Source organism: Bemisia tabaci, chromosome 1, assembly GCF_918797505.1.
Source record: "Bemisia tabaci chromosome 1, PGI_BMITA_v3".
In the NCBI taxonomy this organism is placed as follows: Eukaryota; Metazoa; Arthropoda; class Insecta; order Hemiptera; family Aleyrodidae; genus Bemisia; species Bemisia tabaci.
In genome coordinates this window covers 63,920,104-63,943,934 of record NC_092793.1, presented here as the reverse complement: position 1 = coordinate 63,943,934, position 23,831 = coordinate 63,920,104, and the positions used below count along the sequence as shown (strand labels likewise).

The following is a 23,831-nucleotide window of genomic DNA, read 5'->3' as shown; positions in this document are numbered from 1 at the left end:
TCTACAAATGTCTAACCCTATCATGATGGAGTCTATCGATATTATACCTCTTCGATGAAGGACAACTCTTTCTTGCCGCTGAACTTGTTGCACAGGCTCCAACTTGCTGGCCGCTCCTCACTGGCAAACTACTCTTGCTTCAAGAAAATGATGGTCGCTCAGAGTTGCCACGATCAGGGAACACCGGAAATCTCAGGGAATTTGAAAAAGATAGGGATAACCTGAAAATGTCAGGGAAAAATTATCAAGTCACCTTTATTTCCCTTCTAAACGGGATTGCCGTTTCGAAAAATAAAGGACTACGTGCAAAACGGGCCATTTGGGGCTCGGGAAGGATACCTTTGAGACTTGCCCTATTCATTCACCTAACAATGCCCCATCTTTTCCCAAAGTTTCAAGCCCCCCAAAAATTTTGGGAAGACGCGGCGGGGGGTCAAAGTTAAAAACCGGCAACATTTTCGCGAATTTATTACTCGAAAACCAAGAAGTTTTGGAAAACGCGGTTTAAACGAGCGTATTCAGCGTGACGAGAGCGTTCAGAAAATGTATAAATCATAGGGTTTTGTCAACTTCAGCTAGAGTTATCGCCTCCGAAGCGCCGAAACACTCAAAAAAGACCCCTTATTTTTTCACATTTGGGCCGATTTAAAAAAAAGCCATTTTTTTATTTTGATGAAAAACTGATATGTTGTTCCTAACCCTCTGTAGCCCCTCTAGCTCTTTACCACATGCTGGGGAAATGTTTTGGTCGGGAGTTATAAGAGCGGAGTGAAGGTCGGGAAAATCGGCTATTTGAAACTGCGCGCGCGGCGTTGATCGGAAGGAAAACGTCCCCTCCCACTCAGTTCGGCGAATCACACTCCTCTGCCGACCTCGCATTGCTGCCACATGTCTCCTGATCCGTCGCCGCGCGTAGTTTAAAATAGCCGATTTTCCCGACCTTCGCTCCTTTCCGCTTTTATAACTCGCGACCAAAACATTTCCCCAGCATGCGGTAAAGAGCTAGAGGGGCTACAGAGAATCAGGAACAACATATATCAGTTTTTTATCAAATTAAAAAAATGGCTTTTTTTTTAAATCATTTCTAAAAGCACATTTTCTGAAAACTCTCGTTACGCTGAATACGCTCGTTTAAACCGCGTTCTCTAAAACTTCTTGGTTTTCGAGTAGTAAATTCGCGAAAATTTTGTCGGTTTTTAACTTTGACCCCCCGCCGCGTCTCCCCAAAATTTTTGGAGGGCTTGAAACTTTGGGAAAAGATGGGGCATTGTTAGGTGAATGAATAGGGCAAGTCTCAAAGGTATCCTTCCCGAGCCCCAAATGGCCCGTTTTGCATGTAGTCCTTTTGTGTGAAAATTCCAAATCATGTCTTTTTAAGCATATGGCATATCCTCAATTGTCCAGGAATTTTACCAAAATGTGACAGAGAAATCAGGGAATTTCATTCTCTAAATTCTGTGGCAACCCTGTCGCTGCCATATGAGAGGCTACTTTACACTCTCACTTGCCGAACCATTATCTTAGATTCTTGCCTCACAATGACGTAATCATCAATGGATCTCAAACCTCCTATTGGCTGCACCCAAGTGTATTTGTGGATGTTGTGATGCTCGAAAAATCTGTTTAACATTTTTTAATCATTTCAACGGCAGCTATCGATGATCCGGATCCACGATCAGCACTTTTCTTGTCGCAGTCGTGGCCCCAATTTGCTTGATTTCCTCATTTAGTTGTTCAAAAAATGGTCTTTTAGCCCCACAGGAGCATCATCATTCATCTCGCACCCTCCCAGCAGTACAATTTTGTACCCGTTGTTTACGCCCGTGTGAGGGGAGCGGAGGGGCTAGAGTCTGCCCGAGAGCGCTCTCAAAAGAGGAGAGCTGGTGGGGACGATTAGCGATCGCGAATGATCGCAACGTCCATAGCGATGGCCCTTGGAGGATGGAAAAGAGGAGGGGGGAGGAAGGTCCCACCGAGATGCTCAGAAGGGCTACCAGCCGAGATACTCAGCCGCGATGAGAGGGAAGGGAGAGGGAGAGAGCTCAGCCGAGATGAGGGAGAAAGAAAGAGCTCAGCCGAGATGAAGAGAGAGAATGAGAGAAATCTCAGCCGAGATGCTCAGCCGAGAGAAGAAAAGAGAGGAAGAGAGAAAATCCCACCGAGATACTCCCAAGGGCTATCAGCCGAGATACTCAGCCGCGTTGAGAAGAAAAGAGAAGAGAGAGAAATCTTCCCAAACGAGAAACTCAGTGGGGTCTAAAGAGAAAGAGAGAGAGAGGTCCCAGCCGAGATGCTCAGCCGGGTAAAAGAGAGAGAGAAGGTAAAAAGAAAGATTCTATGTATTACCGTGCAGCGTGGAGAGAAGACCAGGATCGAAAGCAGAGAGCCTTGATCAGGAGCGCAAGCAGAGGACTTGACTGATCGAAGAGTGATGATCGAGTGATGACCGCACGCCTGGCGGCTGCCTTTTTATAGACGACACGCGTGGACGTGTCGGACGCGGCCGGGAGCCGCGCCGCGGGTCGGACGGACTTACGACCGGTTGGACCGGTCGCCGAGTCGCGGCGGCATGGCTGCCAGGTTTCGCAGGTTGCGTAACATAGCCGCCGGCTAGTTACGTTAATGCCGGAAATTCGTTGCGGCGTTAACACCCGTAATTAGTAATATTCACCTTGATTATGCGTCTTAAATCAGTCACTTTTTCTCTCTCACTCTCATCCTTGCCGGATAGATACAAGCTGTGTTATACCTTGATTCCAGCCGCTCAGGGGTAAAGTTCTCGAACCTTCAAACGCAGATTATGCAAAAACGGTGGCTTGTAGAAAGTTGATGCAATGATGGCTTTTGATCAACACACATAGACGAGGTTAATGCAATAATAAAATTGAAAATCGAACCAAGAACACATTCCCACAAGGAGTGTGCATTGTTCTTTGATTTAATTCATTAAAAAAAATGTTGGTTTGTTAAATCAAACCAGTGTCAATTTATTCTCACAAAAAATCAGGAAAGGACCCCGCACACCTCTTATGGGAAGCTGCACCATGACGGATTGCCTTCTGACTTATGTCATTCGATTCTCCTCAAGATGCTGATGTAAAGTTATAATTGCGCCAACTTTCTACGATGCACCGTTTTCGCAAAAAAAACCCAAGAGAAGATTCAATTATTCGGCGATAAAAAGCCAGAAAGATTCCTCATTTCAGTACTCGAGTGAACTAGAGTACCTATATAGCGAGAGTATGGACAGATCGCTTCATGGAGGGCTTAGGGCCCAAAAGTGCAGCCACCCTTCTAACCAACTTCTAACGCACAAAATTTCACTGCCAGTCTGCTCATTCCAATTCTAACCAAGATGGCTAAGAATATACATAAATGAGCGTTCTTCCGCAAAAATGAGTAAATTTATGCAACAAGTAAGTCAAATACGTGCTTTATAAACGATGCTTCGTAACAATTGTATTAGTAAAGCACTCTGGATAATTGAGATTCATAGGTTGGCTGCATTTCTGGGCCCTAACTTTATTCGCGGAAACATCGGTGAAGGCCTGATGGATTTTCGGAGTTTCACATCTGTCTATACTCCCGCTATACAGGTACTCTAGAGTGAACAAATCAGGGGAACTCCCGCACTGAGCGGCAGTCTTATCTCGGATTCCGCTCGCCGTTTTGCTCGACCATCCGAATCAGATTCTTGAGGAGCATAAGAACAGGAAAGTCTGAACGTCTACCGGGCAAGTGCGGGAGGGAGATAGCCCCTGAGTCGGCAGGTACAGATAAGAAGACGGACACGCGCTACATTTTTTCCTTATTTACATCGGGCCTGTCCTCAAATGCTTTGTTCTTTTTTATTCATAGTCGCCGAATAATTGAACCTTCTCTTAGTTTTTTGCGAAAACGGTGCATCGTAGAAAGTTGGCGCAATTATAACTTTTGATCAGCATCTTGAGGAGAATCGAATGACATAAGTCAGAAGGCAATCCGTCATGGTACAGCTTCCCATAAGAGGTGTGCGGGGTCCTTTCATTTAAAATATCAGGAAAATCCAAAGTAAAATTTTAGTAGCCAAGTTGTTGTTGTCAAATTCATTCCACTTTAAAAAACTTTATTTTTCAGGAATCTGGTCCCTCGAAGCCGAGCCTTTTTGGACATACTTTTATGACTTCGATGCTATGAAAGAGAACGATCCAGAACTCTACGGTAAACTCGGTGAAGCTACGCTGGTTATATTCAAAGGTGACTTGAATTACAGGAAGCTCATGGCGGACATCCATTGGGATCCAACAACCTCCTTCCGAGAGGCACTGCAGAGCTTCCACCCAACCAACCTCCTCTCACTACGAACAGTTAAAGCTGACCTCATTTCTGGCCTAAAACCGGGTGTTGCTGAAAATCTCACCAATATCAAGCCTGATTGGCTTCTCACAGGGGAATATGCCACAATCCAATTTGATCCTTGTGATGATGATGAATGAACCCTGCCCTCTGTTAAAGCCTTCAGTATGATAGGTCAAATCAAGTGTCATAATTTAATTTCTTCATGAAGTCATTGGCCTCCGTAGTTATGAGTGGATGAAGACCAAAGCCTGTATGCTGAACATTGACACATCCATCAAAGACGGACGTGATTGGATGCTTTTTCCATTGGGCTTCTGCTCCAATATTATTTCAAGAAGATTGATTCTGTGCCATTGAAAATATTGAAATGAACATAATTTTTTCATGAACGGTCGTTGAAACTTGATTATAGTCTATGTTATTTACTCAATAAGTGTACAAATTGATTTATCAGAGAGAGGCGTGAATTTACCCTGTATGATAAGCATAAAAAAGTTGTTTCTTGGCATTATTCAATTAAAATCATGAAAAGACACATTTTTTACTACTTTTTAGTTTTTCTGTTCAGTTGTCCTAATTTGGTAATAAATTCTATTGATATTTTTCCAAGTGCTCTTTCATCTAAATTGAGAAAATTTGTAACGTTTTTCAAGGCATTGTCTTTTCCCATTCCATATTTTTCATGTTCCATCCTTAGCATAAATTTTAATGGCACCATAGGTCCACCTATTTATTCTAAGCAAATGAACTTCTTCTGGGAAGTATGCACATTTTGTCACCCCTCTGAAGTAAGGGTGTATCTCAATTTCCACCTGATCCCTGTTGAAAGTATAAATCTTTTCTTTCTGGGGCTCATGCGGAAATCGAGTTACGTCATTACGCCAGAAGAGCGATAATTTGTTGGCAACTTACAACATTAGGCATGATTGCAAGAAAGAATAGATTTGTGTGTTGAAAACGGATCTATCTGCTGATTCAAATGATGAAAACTGAAGTTCTCACAGAGTTCTAAGATTTCGTGTGATATTGAAAAGTGATAAGCATTTATTTTTGTAGTTTTTTATGTCTTATTTGAGAGAATCTAATTTGCCTTCTACATTGTCTTAAACCTAGCCGATCGCTGTAGAAAGATTTTGTTTTAAATTTATTGCCTATTCCTCCTCAAAAATTGGTTCCTATCAAGTTTGAGAATCTCCCAAATTTGGGTTTTGTCCCTTTTCGTACCAAAAACTGTATGTCATTAGCTCCCATGTTTTTAGGTTTTTAAGTCTTCAACTACTGTACTTTTGAAGTTTTAATTTTCGTAATGTACTCTATGATTGTGATTTATACATCCTTTTTGTCTCTGTTAGTCCTTCTTTCAGCCTTTAATCTAAGAGGATGCCCAAAGCCAAGCTTGTCAACTTCATTCTAATGAGACTGGTGATGAAAAATAGCAGAGATACTAGGAAAGTTTTCTCCTTCTGTTCCTCATAGCATGATTTTAAAAATTATTGCTTAGGAAATCTGATTTTTTTTCTAGTTTTTCAGGCCATTAAACATTGAATTAGTTCGTAATGAAGTGATTCCAAGATAATTCTCAGCTCAGCTAAACTTATGTAGATTGCCTGTGTACCTATCTGAACTTGAAAGTAAGAATGTTGTAATCGTCTCTTGCCCTGTAGTCTCAAATCATTGTCTTGGTGTCTGCAAAATTATTCTGAGTGCAATGCCAGACCTTTTGTCTCCTCCTAAAAGTTTGTCAGTATTCTTAAAGCATAATGAGGAAAGTAAGGTTGTTCTGCGATTTTAAAATGTACATAAGGTTCTACCAATTCTCAATTAATAATTCCTCTTTAAGTTCTTTCATAATCAAACATCAATAAAAGTAAATTTATTCAGATATCTTACTTGTCGAAATATCTTTAACCCTCCTTATTCCTTCCCTCTCAAGGGTGGTATAGCTGATAGTTGGGCCGACTATCAGCTGGGGGGACCCCCAACTTAAGAAATGGTTAGAATGATATGAATGTGTTGTAATGTGTGTTCAATCTTTTTTTTTTTCTGAAGAAGAAGAAACTGTTTTAAAGCAGTAAAAAATTCTCTATATGGCGGGGGGGGAGTCAGCTTAAACTGGTGGGCTGGAGGGTAGATCAGGGTGTCTACCAGTCCCTAAAGCCCGGAAAAAGTATGCTTTTCCTTAGGTCCTTCCGTAAGTACTTAAAAAGTACGAAAGTTTCGCGGAAGGTCCGTAATTTTTCGCATTTTGCGCCATACGTTCAGTTCGATCGCCTGATAGCTATGCAATCTCTGTGCGTTGCCCGTCAGACGCATTAGTAAAACAATATCAGCCCGCAAGAGCACGGTTGTGCAGCCATCTGACCTTGAAGTGACCAATGAGCATCCTCGATTTGCTTGGTTTCGCCAATGAGTTGTATCCTGTAACAGAAGGGCAAGTATAGGCAAGTCTGCGTGGAGTTCAGGAATTGCTGCTGTGAAAGTGAAGAGAGCTGTAAGTGCTATCTGTGATGAGCGTCGAGCCGCATTAGAGCATGTGCTATCCGTGGCCCATACAGAAATGCACTTATGGCTCCCTTCGCTATCACGGCAGATTGAAAGGCGATTTAACGGAAACAACCGATTATTTTTAATATTTGAGCAAGTTTTGACCCACATAATTTGGCAAAAACTTAATCCTTGCATTGTACCTCAAGTATTCAGTATAATGTAAGTCAAAGAAGTCTTTCCTATTACAGCAATGTAATACATTTTCTCAAATAAAAATAAAAAAATAAAAAAAACCGATAAAAATTTCAAATTATGCTACAGCTCCAACCACTTCAATAGAATCTCTTTTGGAGAGTGTTTCCTCCTAATCTGCTTAATGTTTATGACATCGTCACCAATGTCAGGTTAAAAATAATTTAAAACAAAAAGGAAGATAGATGGTTATCAGTTTGGTTGTTTTTTTTGAAAGCCTGTACTTATATCGTTTAGTTGCATGTATGTGTTTCAGAAGCCTGTATTTTGTACCTTTTTTGAAGAAAATTTAATGCACAAGTCAAATTCAAATTTTAAGTTATGTAATATTAACTTAACCTAATCAATGTAATTGCTATTGAAGAAGTATGCTACGTCGTGAAAAAGTACTTAAAAAGTACCCAATTTTTCCCCAAGGAGAGGTACTTAATTTTTTCTTCAAGTACTTAGAAAGAACTTATAAAGTACTTAATTTTTTTTTGTGGACCTCAGTAGACATTCTGGTACATGTTTGTGATAAGTGAGGATAAAATCTTAATGTTTTTCAGGATCGGAAGGCAACAGAGAGAAGCACATGATCTGAGGAAAGATAACCGATTTATTCCAGGAATGACAGAAATAGACCATGGACTAAACGACAAGCAAAGTACATGAGACATATAGCCAGAGACAAGCGTCAAGACACAGCATAGTGCCATTAGAGGCCGCACTTACTATCAAACAGGAGAATATGAACTATACAGTGAAGCTAACTCCACATACTGATGTGTAACACACCCCTCGAGAGTAAACACTGAAAAAAAAATTAAGTGAATTATTTAAGACCTGAGCCCTTAGAAAATTTTTCATACTTTACAGAGCCTTCAGGCTTAGTTAGAACGTCTGCAACCATATCCTCCGCTAAAATGTAGTTTACTGTAATGATGTTACACTCAGCTGCATCTCTTAAAAAGTGATATTTGACATTGATGCAGATCAAGATCATTATATAAATCAGAGAATCAATAGACAAAGTTTGGAGAACATTCCAGTTTCCTCTAAAACGGCTAGCCCTACGTAAAAAATTACAGCAGATTCTGAAAGAGCGTTTAAGAACGACGGTCCATCCTTATGAAAAAAGTGGGCCCGGTTAATTCGCCTAGTTCATTGGTATGTTGTAGGTCTAAGCCTACTGATCAAAAGTGTCTATGGAGATTTCCTCCCATCTCGAAGTTGTACCCCCCCCCCCCCCTCATTTTGAGGGCCTTAGTTCCCAATGCAGCATAGGTATAATTGGTAGTTTGACACCCAGGTTCATTAATCGCATTTAAGGTGATTCAACGGACGCCATTTTTTGTGTCAGAGCGACGTGCGATGTATCGCATTGAGTCGTTCTAGAATTTCAGCTACGACTTTTTTTTCGAATTTTGAGATCGCACTTCTCTTGTCATGAGACAAACGAATTCATGTACCAAATTTGACCAAGAAATTGAACGTACGTAATCAAGACAGGAATTTTACTCTAAAAAAACCCTGCCTTTATTGCGTTGAATTTCTTTGTCAAAGGTATAGGAATTCTTTAGTCTCATGAAAAGAGAAGTGCGATCTCAAAATTCGAAAAAAAATAATGACGAGAAGCTGAAATTATGGAACGAATCGTTGCGATCTATGGTACGTCACTCTGACACAAAAAAAGGCGCCTGCCGAATCACCTTAAGATTCTCTAATGGTTGGTTGCGTCTATTCTATATTTTTGTCTTTGGACGACAGACATCGCAGGATTCCTTATCCTTATTTCTCAATATCGTTCGTTTGGGTACACACTTTTGTGACACCATGGCCAGTCCAGGCCAGCTGATAATCGAGATGTCTAAGCTCTGGGTACAAAGGGACTCTTTTGGAACTCGCAGGAATCAATAATGGTTTTCACAAGGAAAAGGAAATCGGGGGAGGGGAGGAGGAAAGGACAGAGGGAGAAGAGAGGGGAAGAGGGGAGACAGATAGACGGACAAAAAGGCATAACAGTGATATCACACTCGGTTTGTCTGTCTTCCTATTCATAATATATCCATATACAGGGTGTCCCAAAAGTCCGTACCTCCCCCCCTTCGTAACTTTTGAACGGTTAGAGATACAAAAACGAAACTTCGGAAATGTTTCTACCTTAAAATGGACCATCTTCTAGGGGGGTCAAAATTTTTGTCCCCCCCCCTCAAGGGGGGCGCGGGGGCCCCCAACTTTTTTTTTTTTTAAATTGCAACCCCTATCTTGTGATACATCATTCGAAAGAGCATAATAAACTAAGAATTTTGGCGCAAACCGCAGATCAATATCTTAATTTTTGACCGAGTTATGACAGGTTAAATTTAACCTATTTTCAAAAAATTATAACTCCGGCTCAAATTATCGTAAAGAAAAAAATAAAACGGGAAAATTTACCAAAAAGTACGCACTTTCAAATTAAAATCCAAGAAATTACTTCAAACTAATTTTAAGGGGGGTTTCGGACCCTTAAATACGTCATTTTAAAGGTCATGCGATTTTCCCGCGAAATGAGCCGATTTCCCCTTACTTTGCGCCAACATTATTTTGGTAAGTTCAAAATTAGTTCAACATTGCGTTTTCAAGTCTCTAAATTTCGGGCAAAGTTCAAAAAGCGAAATTTAAGGTGATTCAATTCAACCATTTGGATTTCGTTTTTTTTTTTAAAACTTTGCCCGAAATTTAGGGACTTGAAAACGCAATGATGAACTAATTATGAACTTACCAAGAAAATGTTGACGCAAAGTAAAGGGGAAATTGGCTCATTTCGCCGGAAAATCGCATGACCTTTAAAATGACGTATTTAGGGGTCCGATACCCCCCTTAAAATTAGTTTGAAGTAATTTCTGTGATTTTTACTTGAAAGTGCGTACTTTTTGGTAAATTTTCCCGTTTTAGTTTTTTCTTTACGATAATTTGAGCCGGATTTATGACTTTTTGAAAATAGGTTAAATTTGACCTATCATAACTCGGTCAAAAATTAAGATATTGATCTGCGGTTTGCGCCAAAATTCTTAGTTTATTATGCTCTTTCGAATAATGTATCACAATCTAGGGGTTGCAATTTGAAAAAAAAAGAAAGTTGGGGGCCCCCGCGCCCCTCTTGAGGGGGGGGGGACAAAAATTTTGACCCCCCCCCCCCTAGGAGATGGTCCCCTTTAAGATAGAAACATTCCCAAAGTTTCGTTTGTGTATCTCTAACCGTTAAAAAGTTACAAGAGGGGGGGGGCGTACGGACTTTTGGGACACCCTGTACATACAGGGTGTCCCAAAAGTCCGTACGCCCCCTGTATGTACAGGGTGTCCCGAAAGTCCGTACCCCCTGTATGTACAGGGTGTCCCAAAAGTTCGTACCCCCTGTATGTACAGGGTGTCCCAAAAGTCCGTACCCCCTGGTAACTTTTGAACGGTTGAAGACAGAAAAACGAAACTTCGGGAATGTTTCTATCTCAAAGAGGACATCTTCTAGGAGGATCAAAATTTTTGTCCCTCCCTCAGGGGGAGGGGGGAGGCGTAAGGGCCCCCAACTTTTTTTTTCAAATAGTAACCCCTATCTTGTGACACATCATTAGAAAGAACATAAGAAATTAAGACTTTTGGCGCAATCCGCAGATCGATATCCTAATTTTTGACCGAGTAATGATTGGTCGAAGGTCAAATTTGACCTATTTCCAAAATATCACAAGTCCGGTTCAAATTATCGTAGAGAAAAAAACAAGACGGGAAAATAAACTAAAATGTAAGCATTTTTAAGTAAAAATCTCAGAAATCACATTTAATTTTAAGGGGGCCCAGATAACATCGGAAGTTTCAAGGACATAGATATCTACATCTACCGTGGAACGTTCCAGAAACGTTCCGATTTCTACGTTGAAATCCACGTTGTCTAATGTATGGTGCGAAAACGTTTCGCTATCGCAACGTTGCCGGGACGTGGAACTCTACGTATAGTCCAAAAATACGTCGCACCAGAAAAGGCGGCACATGCGAGGAGCGCCCGCTAGGTGGCGCTAGGTACATTTCGCGGCTCTGATTGCTCTGAAAGTCTATTGCGCTTGCGCATGCGTAGCCCATGCCGGCACCAACCAAGTTCCTGGAATCAGTCTAATCAGGGGAGGTTGTGACTGTTCGAGTGCGTCCACCTTTGTTATCTTGATCTCGGCGTACCAAAAGATTTTTGCAGTTTAATGTTGGGCGTGAAGAGATGCCTTCCTCAGTGTTTTATATCGACGGTGAAACTACCAAACCACGTATCTCGGTTTGCGACGTCGCAGACTTCCTGTCATACTTTATTTTTTAAACGGAAAACTACGTAACGTCCAGTCTTGAAAATTTCTGTGATTTTTCCTCTTCGTGCGGAGAAAATTCTGTGAAAATTTCATGGAATGATATTGATTTGGTCTACTTCTAAAAAATAAAATGCGAGCGTAGATTTTTAAACACCGCAAACGAGATACGTGGTTTGGTAGTTTCACCGTCGATATATTCATGAAAGGCACGTTAATTATCTGGTTTTCGCTAGCACGTTCCTAATTCTGTATCTCAATTCAATGTCTACAATTTTAACCTCTAGATCTCATGCTCTACTCCAAAACCGAAAGTGCTCTAAGTATTCTCCCTCTAGTAGGTACCTACGTATACCTCAATGAAAGTCGCACTCATGAAGTAAATGGCTGTATTTTGTTTAAGTAGTCATCATTTATCGTAAATAATTGGACTAACGAAATTTTCGAATCCTAAACACGTTGAGAGGGAGAGAAACGCACGAACTGTGAAAAGTCCAATAATAAATGCCGCACTATGTTATGCGAATAAGATGGATTCTAATTTTACTGCAACCTTTGCGCTACACGTTCATGCAATGTAGTCACCGCAACGTACCTGTAGATGTTGTCTGTGCAACGTTTACGCGGGAACGTTCCGGAAACGGTACTTGATACGTGGACACCCACGTAGAATTATACGTTCCGGTACACGTTGCTGTCAATTGGGGGGGGGGGGGGGGGTGTCGGACTCCCAAATACGTCAGTTCAAAGGTCATACGATTTTTCTATGAAATGAGCCACTTTTCCTTTACTTAGACTCAACATTATCTCGGTAAGTTCAAAATAAGTTCAACATTGCGTTTCCAAGTAACCTTTAGTGCAAAGTTAAAAAAAAACAAAAAAAAGAACTTTTATAGGTAAGGTGATTAAATGTAACCGTTTTAATTCCTTTTTTTTAACTTTGCGCAAAATAAACTGAAACGCAAACTTGAAAACGCAATGTTGAACTAATTTTGAACTTACCGTGATAATGTTGAGGCAAAATAAGGGAAAATTAGCTCATTTTGCGGGAAAATTGTATGACCTTTGAACTGACGTATTTGGGGTTCCAAACCCCCCTTAAAATTAGTTTGAAGTGATTTCTGCGATTTTTACTGAAACGTGCTCACAATTTGGTAAATTTTCCCGTTTTAATTTCTTCTCTACGATAATTTGAACCGGAGTTATGATTTTTTGAAAAGAAGTCAAATTTAACCTTTGACCTATCATAAATCGGACAAAAGTTAAAATATTGATCTGCGGTTTGCGCCAAAATTCTTTGTTTCTTATGTTCTTTCAATGAAGTAACACAAGATAGGGGTTACCATTTGAAAATAAAAAAGTTGGGTGCCCCCCGCCTCCAGTGAGGGAGGGACAAACATTTTGCCCCTCCTCGAAGATGGTCCCCTTTGAGATAGAAACATTCCCAAAGTTTCGTTATTCCATCGCTAACCATTCAAAAGTTACCGGGGGGGGGGGGGGGGGGTACGGACTTTTGGGACACCCTGTATATCCGTTTGTCGTAATAGTCCAGGCAAATAAGCCATGAAAGGGGCTGTAGCCTGCAAAAATCCCGGGTAGCAATGTTTTCATCGATTCCTATGTAATGTTTGACGCTGAATCCGAATTTCAACTTTGCGCCATTAAATTCGGACCGGAAAGTTGCCAAATTTGGCAAAAATGGCCTAAAATGTGTAATGTAAGCTTTTCAAAAGTACACCTCGATTTCGAAGAAGAGAAGAAAAAAAAATGAAAATTGCAGTGACTAATCAGGAGATGCATCGGTTCCCGTGTAAAAATCGTTTTTCGCCGTCATTTTTGAGCATTTCCGGCCGGTTTTAATTTCCGTTTATATCCGTGCCCCATCGATGCACGTCAGTAAGTGTTTATTACTCGTAAGTATATACCTTAAGGTTGAAATAGAGAGAGAAAATTGGAAATTGCGGTTGAAATCCATGGAATGCATCGGTTACCGTGTGAAAAATCGTCTTTTTGCATCAATTTCGAGGATTTTCGGTCTGTTTCCGGTTTCCATCAGGCCGTTAATCGGTCGGTAGATGTATGGAAAGCGTTGATAGTCTGATTTTATACATATTCGAGGGTAAAAAAAGAAAAAATATCGATAATTGAAGAGTTTATATCGAAAGATTTGGATTAACATGTAAAAATTCGTCTTTTTTTACCATTTTTTACCTTTTATGGCCTATTTGAATTTTTTTAGGCCTTTAACCGTCCGATAGCCATTTAAAAAAGTATATAAACCAAAAGTATATATCCTAAGATTGAAGTAAAAAAAAAAATCGAAAATCTGAGAGACAGTTTTTTTAGATAATTCAGTTTGAACATTGAATGGCAAAAAAGTCGTAAATTTCAAAAAACCCTAAATTACGGCCATTAGAATAATTTTTAGCTTAATTTCGATGGCATATTTAGAATCTACATGAAAAATTGGTTTAGAAACATTCTTATAAAGTATGATGAGTTGATACCGAGTCTCGCTATGGAGAGTCAAAGAGAGGGAAGTCGAGAAAATGAGAATCGCTAAAACGGGCGTTTTTGAATATCACTAAAATTCACCCCATCTTTATCGGGATATCTCGCGAACGGGGCGTCAGATGGGAAAACCCTTCAAACAAGTTTCTTATAATGACGTAAAGACCCCGTATACCAATTTTCAGCCAAATCGGAGGGGGTCAGGTTCCGAGCCTGGCACAGTTGACGTGGAATGACCCTACACTAATTAGGAAACAGAATTGAGAAAACGGGGACTGAGTTGAGAATTCTGCTTGTTTTGATGGGAGAAATTTGAGGTCCTGTTTTACACCGAAACAAAGCGTGTTCCTTGATTAGGACTAAGTATTATGTTAAATATCTAAAAATAGTTGAATTTTGTTGAAGTTTTCCTTATAATAATGCAGGAACTGAGTTGAGCTGGCTCAGGATGATTTTAACGTTCACACTTAAAAAAGAGTACCTACCTACCTAGAGTACCTATATAGCGAGAGTACGGACAGATCGCTTCATGGAGGGCTTAGGGCCCAAAAGTGCAGCCACCCTTCTAACCAACTTCTAGCGCACAAAATTTCACTGCCAGTCTGCACATTCCAATTTTAACCAAGAAGGCTAAGAATGTACATAAATGAGCGTTCTTCCGCAAAAATGAGTAAATTTATGCAACAAGTAAGTCAAATACGTGCTTTATAAACGATGGTTCGTAACAATTGTATTAGTAAAGCGCTCTGGATAATTGAGATTCATAGGTTGGCTGCATTTCTGGGCCCTAACTTTATTCGCGAAGACATCGGTGAAGGCCTGATGGATTTTCGGAGTTTCACATCTGTCTATACTCTCGCTGTACACACGTACTCTATACCTACCTAAACACGTTCTTGTCAGTTATCACAGCGATTGCACGTATTATCAGGCGAGGCTAAAGGATCATACTGAAACTGAATAACAACAACCGCTTGTTTTTTACAAACAGCGCCCCCGGTGGCTCCCGTATGAAGCAAAAAGTAGGGGATTGAGTTGAGATGAAACCTTTGTGACAAGCCTTCTGCCTCGTCTCACGACGGGAAAATTGTCAGTATTGTCAAAGCGAACTAAAGAAATAAAAAGTAGAAGGTCCATACATTCTAAAAATGTCAACTTTAAGTAGATAGGTTATCTTCCGTTTCCAACACCCTACAGCCCGTTTGAATTGCGGAACATCAGATGTGTGACAGGGACTGAGTTGAGATTTTCTGCTCTTCTCTGCCTGCTAGGAAACAGAGGTTTAGTTCAATGATGTATTCCGAGTACCTAGGTATGAGCGGAGTTCAATCGTCGACATCGGCAGAAGTCGAATTCGAAAAAAGGGCAGTCGTCGACTCGAAGCGAACGGGTCGAATGGTTCCGCGAACTGCCGCGAATGTCATGAACATTCGCCGGGGCGAGTTCGGACGAGTTTGTTATTGTTTCTCATTAAACTAACCCCTTTTGAGGACATTAGTAATAGTGATAGTACATCTACACACCTATTTATTAGTCAAGAATGTCTAATATTTTTCACTGAATAAATTTTCGCATGTCGTCGGATAAATTATTTTTTTGGCAGTGTGTCTGTTTAGTAGTAATTTCTTGCCTAGCCACTGCTGTTCATTGTCGGAACGGTGGGAAGTTAATCGAAGCTGTTCAATCCGGAAGTGTTTTTGAGTCAGTTTAAATTAATTAATTAATTTCTTTTTCAGTCTGAGCCCTAATTGAGTGGACATTCTACGACTTTCGTGTAGGTAGGTGGAAAAATCCACTTTTTGAGGAAAAAGTAGTCTTTCAGCAGTTCATAGATTATCTCCACTCGCTACCACGCCAAAGGAGCATATCATTGCGTCTGATCATTGAAGGTTTCTTGAGAACCAAGTTGATGAAAAATGCAGATGAAACTGTAGCTTTTCTTGTTCTTGAAAAACTTTAATGGCAGATTTTCTTATACAGCGAGGGAAACGTCTCTGCTCCATGGTCATAGTCGCCATGACTGAAGATTTCTTCGATGGTAAAGTTCCTTATCACCTTTAATACGCTTTAATATCACAGGTCTTTACATCTACCTCATTGTAAGTTGCTTTCAAGCCTCTACTTTGACAACTTTATTCTTGATGTGGAAGCCAACGCTTTGTTACCCACAGGAGTTACTTGGAAATAAATACATTCATGTAGGATACCTAGAATTTACTACCGACACGCAGTTTCCTTTGCTTCAATCTGCTTTTGCGCAGTTCCTCATACTGTAACGTGACAAGACTGAGTCATAGAAGGGTGCCTCGGCTCCCTACTAAAGAGAGACAGGGTGCTGAAAACACGAACACAAAAAGATAAGAGGATGAAACACTAAGTATACTTGACTGCAAAAGTGAAAGAGCCGGTTGAGGCCCAGCCTCAAAGAAGTACAACTGGAACTTCTCACACTAGTCCTAATCGGAACATTTTAATTCAAACATGGAAAAAGTTATGACATAGGTACCTATCGAGCATTCTTTTTGCACATCGCGGTAGGACATGATACTTTCAAAGACGAGAAAAATCAAGTTTATTTGCCATGAAATTAAAAAAAAAAATTAGGCATTTTCACCGCGACTTGTTTCTGAAAACACAGAAATGAGACATTGATTTTTACACGCAACTTCATAAGAGTTTTTCACTTTCATTGAAGAAATTTGAAGTTCATTTTATAAATCCTTCCATTTTAAGGGGATGCATAATGAAGGTGACATCACTTAACCACAATCCTATCTACAGTTGCATCATTTCAGATGTTCTTAAATTTTTTACTATTTTGAAGCATAACGGGTCAGTACATGAAGAAAAATTGCATGTAATGCACCGATTCTGAGATGCTATCAATCCATATTCCTTGCACAATGGAAATTTTCTAGGTTCACCATTGATGTGTATGTCTAATCACATTAAAAGATAAAAATAAATAAAAAAAGCCACTTAGCGCCCCAGCTGGGTCTTATTAGAAAAGATATTAAAAAAACTTAAATTCCCTCCAAGTATCAGAATGGAAAAATCCTGAAGACCTTTCTCTTCAAATCATGGTGCAAAATTAAGAGGAGAACGTTTCTCCAAAGTTCATTTTCAATTAAGTCTATTATTGGACATAGCCTTTCTCTGATGAAGAAAAGGAAGACATTAATGGTGACGCTAGGCTTTTATTGCTCATCAGTCGAGGTCAAATTAAAAATCGAGACCTGGTTACTTAGGTATCTACTTTAAGGGTCAGAAACAAAGCATAAATTTAGATTAATTTACAACCATTGATGGAATTTCCTGATCCACTATGGCTCTCGTTCTGCTAAGAGAGCTACTTAAACTTAGAGGTCTTTAGTGTCGTCCTCGGCAAAGACAAGCAGCCTATACATAATGCTCCATTTGCAACAAACGATAAAATGAAAAGCACAATGAAAAGTAAAATAAAATGCACAATGGTGAACTAGGTTCGATTGGTTCGGTGCGTTCGGGCATCGACGTATGACCATTCGCGAATCGACCTCTGACCGTTCGCCACGAATCGACCATTGCCGATGTCGACCTTTGCTACTCGTTCCTAGGTATGTGTCTGACGCAGAAAGTTATTCTGCATCAAAAATAATTTATCTAAACTCTGTTGATTGATATGTGTGCCAGAAAATCCCGTGTGATTGGAATTAGTAGAAATAACAGAGAATGAGTCAGTCGAGTCATTTTTTTCATGGTGTCATTCAAAAGTAGTAAGTGACCGAAGCTTAGGTACGGTTTTTTTCTAATTTTTTTTTGATGACTGCAAACGGGAGAAAAGTTTATTTGAAAGTGCCAAAAATTAGGGTGGCTTAAAACGGCGTTTGAACTGCGCGCTCGTAGGTTTCGAATGTACCTACACGTCACGATCAATATGGCGGCGGAATGCGTAGTGGAAGAATACACGGTGGCGTCGCGTTGGCGTTGGCGGTATGTTTTTGTTGGTTATTGGAGGTTACGTAGGTTACCTACTCTGTTTGAGATTCATACCCATTGTTCCTAATTCTCTAAGCTTTTCAATCAAAATGCGATACAGATGTATCTAGGATATGAAACATTCACACAGAACTTACTTAACCTCAAACGAGAAATCGTGATGTTAACAACGACGGCGTGGCGGTAGTAAGCAGGTCGGCTTCGGCGCCGCCATCTTCCCGTCTATGACGCGTAGATTCGAAAATTTACGGCGGTCGGTTCAAACACGTTTTCGAGGACCCCTAATAAGGAAGCGTTGTATCTCCGCGGAGACAATTTTTCGTGAAATTTTAACGTGCGCATCGTTCTTCTCGTACCGAAAATTGAAAGATTCGACTATTTGCAGGCAAATCCCTCCCGAGCTTAACTGACTCATTCGCCTGTATAATGCTAGCATTACACTCGTGAGTGTGTAACTAGTATAATGCTACTGCTAGGATAATAAGGTTCTCTGTGCACATTACATTTACACTAGTATATGAATCTTTGATGTATACCTAGCATTACACTCATTTTTAACAAGAAAACTCATCACCCTGCTAAAAATGAACATGTTGGTAACATGTTGGTAACATGATGTTACCATGTTGGTATCAGGATGATGTCAACATGGTATCAACATCAACGTGATATCAATTTGGGGTAAAAGACCAACATGATACCAATATGCTAACAATATGGCAAGTCCCAATATGATATAAACATGATATAAAAAAACGTTGTTAACAACACTGCACAAATACCTATGGTAACATGATGATATCAATTTGGACTTTCTTATAATCATGATAAAGAGTTGATGTAAAGAGTAAGTGAGAGAGAGTGTGTAAGAGTTGTTTGGTGTCTGTTGGCCCCATCATGGGAACATACTGATATCTCATTGCACTGAAAAAAAAAGTTCCGTGATTTTTACCGAACCCTTCGGTATACGGTTGTTCGGTGGCACAACCCAAGTAGCATGGATTGCAATTTCATTGCAATGGATTGTGAGTTGATTGCAATTTTTGCTTGTTGCCTATACGTTCATTTGAAGGCGCTTAAAAAGTTGCAATTTTATTGCAATAAGTTTGCAAGAAATGTAGATTATGCTTGTTGCCTAACCTTCTTTTTCGAGGCACTATAAAGACTGCAATTTCGGTGCAATCATGTTGTAACAAATTCACGCCATGTGCCTGGCATCCAATTCTCTAGTTGTTTTAAAGTTTTTTCGACTTAAATGTCTCACCTAACCCATATAGCCCAACATATTTTGAAAATATTGTCACCTTTATCAAAATATTTTCATGGCAATATTGTAATTAAAATATTTTCAAAATATTTTTAAAACATTTTAAAGGAATATTTTGAAAATGTTTACAAAAAATATTTTTAAAATAATTCAAAAATATTGCCTGTAAACATGCATGTTAAAAATATTCCTTAAGAAAGTTTTGAAAATATTTTAAAAATATTTTTTGAAAATATTTTTAAGTTCTCAAGTTAGTATGTGGTGTAATTTACACCGGTGTAAATTTAGTGTGAGTACCTATTACGTGATATCGAAAAAAAAATCAGACAAAAAAAATATGAAAAAAATAAATAACACGAAAAAAATAAATAAATAATAGGCAAAAGAAAGAAGCCTGAGAAAAACGGCGTTAATCAAATCTATGATGAATGTTGAGCCACGCACTGACGCAATGCATGCGATAACAGCCTTAACAGGCGTGATTTCAACCCAACTCATCATCAGCTCCCTGTAGCTCAGTGGAAGAGTGCTCCGCTATGACATCCGCGGGTCGGGTTCAAGCCCACTCAGAGGCGTCCGGTATTTTATGCTGCTAAACGTCGTAGGACATTAGGTAAGCATGGGTTCGAATTATTATAATTTCCCCGGAAAATTTAGGGGTTGAAATTTAAAGGTCGTCAATATTGAAATTTCTTTGCAAAAAAAAAAATTGCAACTTTTTTACAATGAGGGGGTCAGATGTTGTAAAATAATTGCAATTTTCTTGCAAGAAAGTTGAAATCATCTGGAAATTTTATTTCATTTAAATTGCAATTTTTTCGTTGCAAAATGCTACTTGGGAAACCTAAGTATCGGGTTTTTTGAACCAAACGGCATTACGGCGTTTGGAACACGCGACCAACCGAGTTCGGTAAGATTTTACCGAACTTTCAAGGTCACGGAAACCGATCATTCGGTTATTCGCATCCAGAGTTGCTAAAAGAAATTTCATCGAATGAAATTACGTGAAATTTCTTTTTTCCTTATGAAATTTCTTTCAACCAACAAAATGTCAAACATTTTCTCTCAGATTCAAGAAAAAGTAAAATACCTATTTACTTACTGATCTCAAAATCTATCACTTCACAGTTAAAAAATACAGGTACTCTACTTATGTATCAAATATTTCCTATTTAAAAAAAGAAATACGTTAGCGAAGGAAACTGTTAATTCCTGAAAAATCATTTAAAGTGTTTCAAGGATAGTTTAAGATCCCTCCCTCCCTTTTGTACCAAGAAAGAAGGATAAACTATTAGGGGGTACTAGAATTCTTTATAGTCAAGAAATTTGTTTTGCTCCAAATATCGCTAACGTCTTACTTTATCCGTAAAATTTATTTTAGTGTGCAACTGGTACGGCTGTGTGTTCAATCAAAATTTGAGAAAAAAAATTCAAAATTATGTTCCTACTGTTTTACTCGGGTTTAATCCTGAATTCTGAGTGTTAAATGAAATTTTCCTCATGAAATTTCTTTTTATAATCTTTCACGAAATTTTTTGCCTCTCGGAATATTCGGGGAAAGTCGAAAACGTTCGGTTGGCGTTTTATTATTGTATGTGTTGATCCAGAGATATGTTTAGAGACGATATTTTCTTATTCCTGCCTTTGTGGCCTTATTAATTTTTGAAATCCATGTTGATATTTTTTCTGTGAGTAAATTTTCCTTTAGACTTTTTTTTTTATCCATTTTACTCTCAAAACTCATTTGTGCATTGAATAAAATTTCATTTATATCTGCGGCTTAACGTCAAAAGAATGTTGCTCAATTAAGATGGGACCAGGAAGTAATTATAAAAATTATTAAATAATATTACGAATTCATATTATTAATAGGAATGATAAAACATATTATAATTAATATAATATATAATATAAGAAATCATAATATATTATTCGTTTTTCATTAATTTATATTATTTATTTATCTTATTTCGTTTTTAATATTTTCATTTTTAATAACTATTTGTCCGTCCATATTTCATTTAATTTTTTTTCTTGTGTTATTCGTATTCCTCTCTTTCAAAAACTTGATCTAGGTACTCTATATTATTTTCGTATCCTTCATTGTGAAACTGAATGATGTACAGAATTGTAAGAATATCATCGCTTCTAATCATCGAACCAGATCTGGGGACGTTTATTAGTGCTAAATTAGCCACCTACCCCACGCGAGCGTCCGTGGCGGATTGCATGGCAGCGACACTCGGGCGATCACCGAAGTTCAGCAACGTTGGGCGTAATTAGTACTTCGATGGATGACCGCTAGGGAACTCGGGCGCAGGGCAGCTTAATTCTGGTTAACATTGAACGTCGGGTTCTCTCAGCGTCACTTCTCTGGTGACAGTGATGAAAATTTAAGGCTACGAACATGCAGCGCGCCTAAATTTAAGCATTTTGGCATTTTGGAATTTTTTTTTTCAGTGTGTGATATCATATTGGTAACATGTTGATATCATGGTGATAACATGTTGATATCAGGTTCCATTCACCATGTTGCTACCATGTTGGGCCAGACCAACTTGTTACCAAAATGTTCATTTTTAGCAGGGCAATTCGAAGGAAATCCTCGGTTTCTCCAGTTTCGAATTGTCGAGCGTCCACTGTACTACCACACCCATAAAATCTACGTACGTTTCTCACGGAAAAGTCAAATCTGTGGTCGTTTGCTTCATTAACTGAAGTTTCGAACGCGAAAACCGCAAGTAAAAACTGGTGGAAAATGCACCCCCCCCCCCCAATAAAACTGCTCCAATGTCAATTTTAACGGCAAAAATGGAAATATCGTGAAAAACTACAAAGATTAAGTTTAAGTTAAAGTTACCGAGAAGACATATTCCTTCCGCAACAAATCACCTCCAACGTTATTTTGATGCATTTTTCCATTTGTTTCTGAGCAGGATTTGCCCTCCGCTCATCCGAATACCACTTCAAGTCCCAGATAATATCAAAAGAGCTTACCTCTAGCGTGTTATTGTGAAAATGGTAGTGTCACGAGCTTGACCTACACCCAAAATACGACCTTCTCCGAAAATTTTGAGGAAACACGTACTTCCGGGTCAGTTTTTTGTTGAGAAATTCGCTGTTGAGTGCAAGTTGGCTGATGTGCCTGCGCAATTTTTTGCGGAGAATTCAAATCTGTGGTCGTCTGGTTCAATGTGCCTGAGGTTCCGAACTTGAAAATCGCCAAAATCTGCCGAAAATTTCGAAAAAATGGGGAAAAATCCAAATCCCCAAAAATATAATTATTAAATAGGAATTTTTTGTGATGATCCACTCAAGTATTTTGGACAAGAAGCGTTTTTTGGACAGTTCAATAATTTTTCTGGTTTACTTCTTTTTTTGGCTGTGGGTGGGGGAGGGGGGTGTCAAGCTAGGCCTGGAGTTTTAAAGAAGAGAAGTTTGCTTTCGGGTGACTTACCGGAGGGGAAAGGAGGAGGGCACAGCGAACCCGTGGATGGCGTGAGAGCCTCGCGTCTTTCCCACTTTCTTTTAAATAAACCATGACTGTCCCTCCGCCTAGGTATGGATATACCTACCTACCCAGCTAGGTACTGGAGAAATAAACAATCTTCCACTCGTATGCGTTACGCACACTCATCAGTTTAAGTAGAATGGAAAATTCGCTGGTTTAACATCAGTGGCGATAAATGGGTTGACCTTGATGAACTTTGATTTGCGCATCTATATCGTCCCAGAGTGACTTCATTGCGTCTTATTGTCTCAGCTACTTTGAAGCAAAAATGCTGAGCCAAGCCCATAGGAACGTACCGTGGCCGTAGCTCAAAAAAAAAAATGCACGAAGTTGTGCACCGATCAGCAATATCACAATGCGTTTTACTCCACGTCTTAATCGTACAGAATACATAGGTGCCCAGCACCCGAAGTAGCATTTTTCAACGGAAAAATCGCGATATATTGCGATTTTATCGGCGATAAAATCGCTAGGATCTTCCACATCTGAGCGATTATCCTCGATCTTGTTGCAATATAATCGCGATTTTATTCCCCGGCAATTTATCGCGATATATTATCGAAACAAAAATCGCGATATACGGCGATTTAATGTCGATTTTATCGACGAAAATTGATCGGGATTTTATCGAACAAAAATTGCGATGCATAGCGATTTAATCGCCATAAATCGCAATTTTTCATTCGATAATATTACGATAAATTGCCACCGATAAAATCGGTATATATCGCGATCTCTGATACTTGGGACCTACAATTTCTTGATCCTAAAAATTGACCCACACAATTGCATGTCATGCAGCTCAGGTTCGTCATACTCAAGTACCTACTTAGGTGTTCCTACTTCTATTATCTCATATAATTAAGACAATCGGGAAACTGAACACCGGTTGAAACGAAAATCATCAACATTCAGAATGCAGGGCAAGCAGAGGGAGAAGTCCTGAGATCATCATATCAACAGAATCATTAATCACGTCGCTCTCCATATTTAGGCACACGCGCAGGTTTCGAGGTTTTCCTCTTCTCGAGTCGCAATGAGTCAGTTCAGTCATTTTTTTTTATTATGTCATTCGAAAGTGGTGAGTGACCGAAGCTTACAGTTTTTTTCTAATTTTTTTTTTTTTTTTTTTTTGATGACTGCAAACGGGAGAAAAGTTTATTTGAAAGTACCAAAAATT

The 23,831-nt window shown here is 39.3% G+C and overlaps 1 protein-coding gene and 1 long non-coding RNA gene across 2 annotated transcripts in view; one reads left to right on the top strand and one right to left on the bottom strand.

Annotated features, from left to right (window-relative positions):
- LOC109040508 (damage-control phosphatase ARMT1) overlaps positions 1–6,222 on the top strand; it is a 67,672-nt gene extending 61,450 nt beyond the window's left edge. The window contains exon 8 of the mRNA XM_019056487.2: positions 4,117–6,222. Coding sequence (XP_018912032.1) covers positions 4,117–4,475 — 359 coding nt within the window. The 3' untranslated portion in view covers positions 4,476–6,222. The remainder of the gene's footprint in view (positions 1–4,116) is intronic.
- A 135-nt stretch (positions 6,223–6,357) lies between these two features.
- On the bottom strand, positions 6,358–22,928 carry LOC109040509 (uncharacterized). Its single transcript, XR_002009846.2, has 3 exons — positions 22,598–22,928; positions 22,138–22,369; positions 6,358–6,756 (listed from the first exon to the last, which is right to left on the bottom strand). It is a non-coding gene; the product is annotated as an uncharacterized lncRNA (long non-coding RNA).
- Between the last annotated feature and the right edge of the window lie 903 nt (positions 22,929–23,831).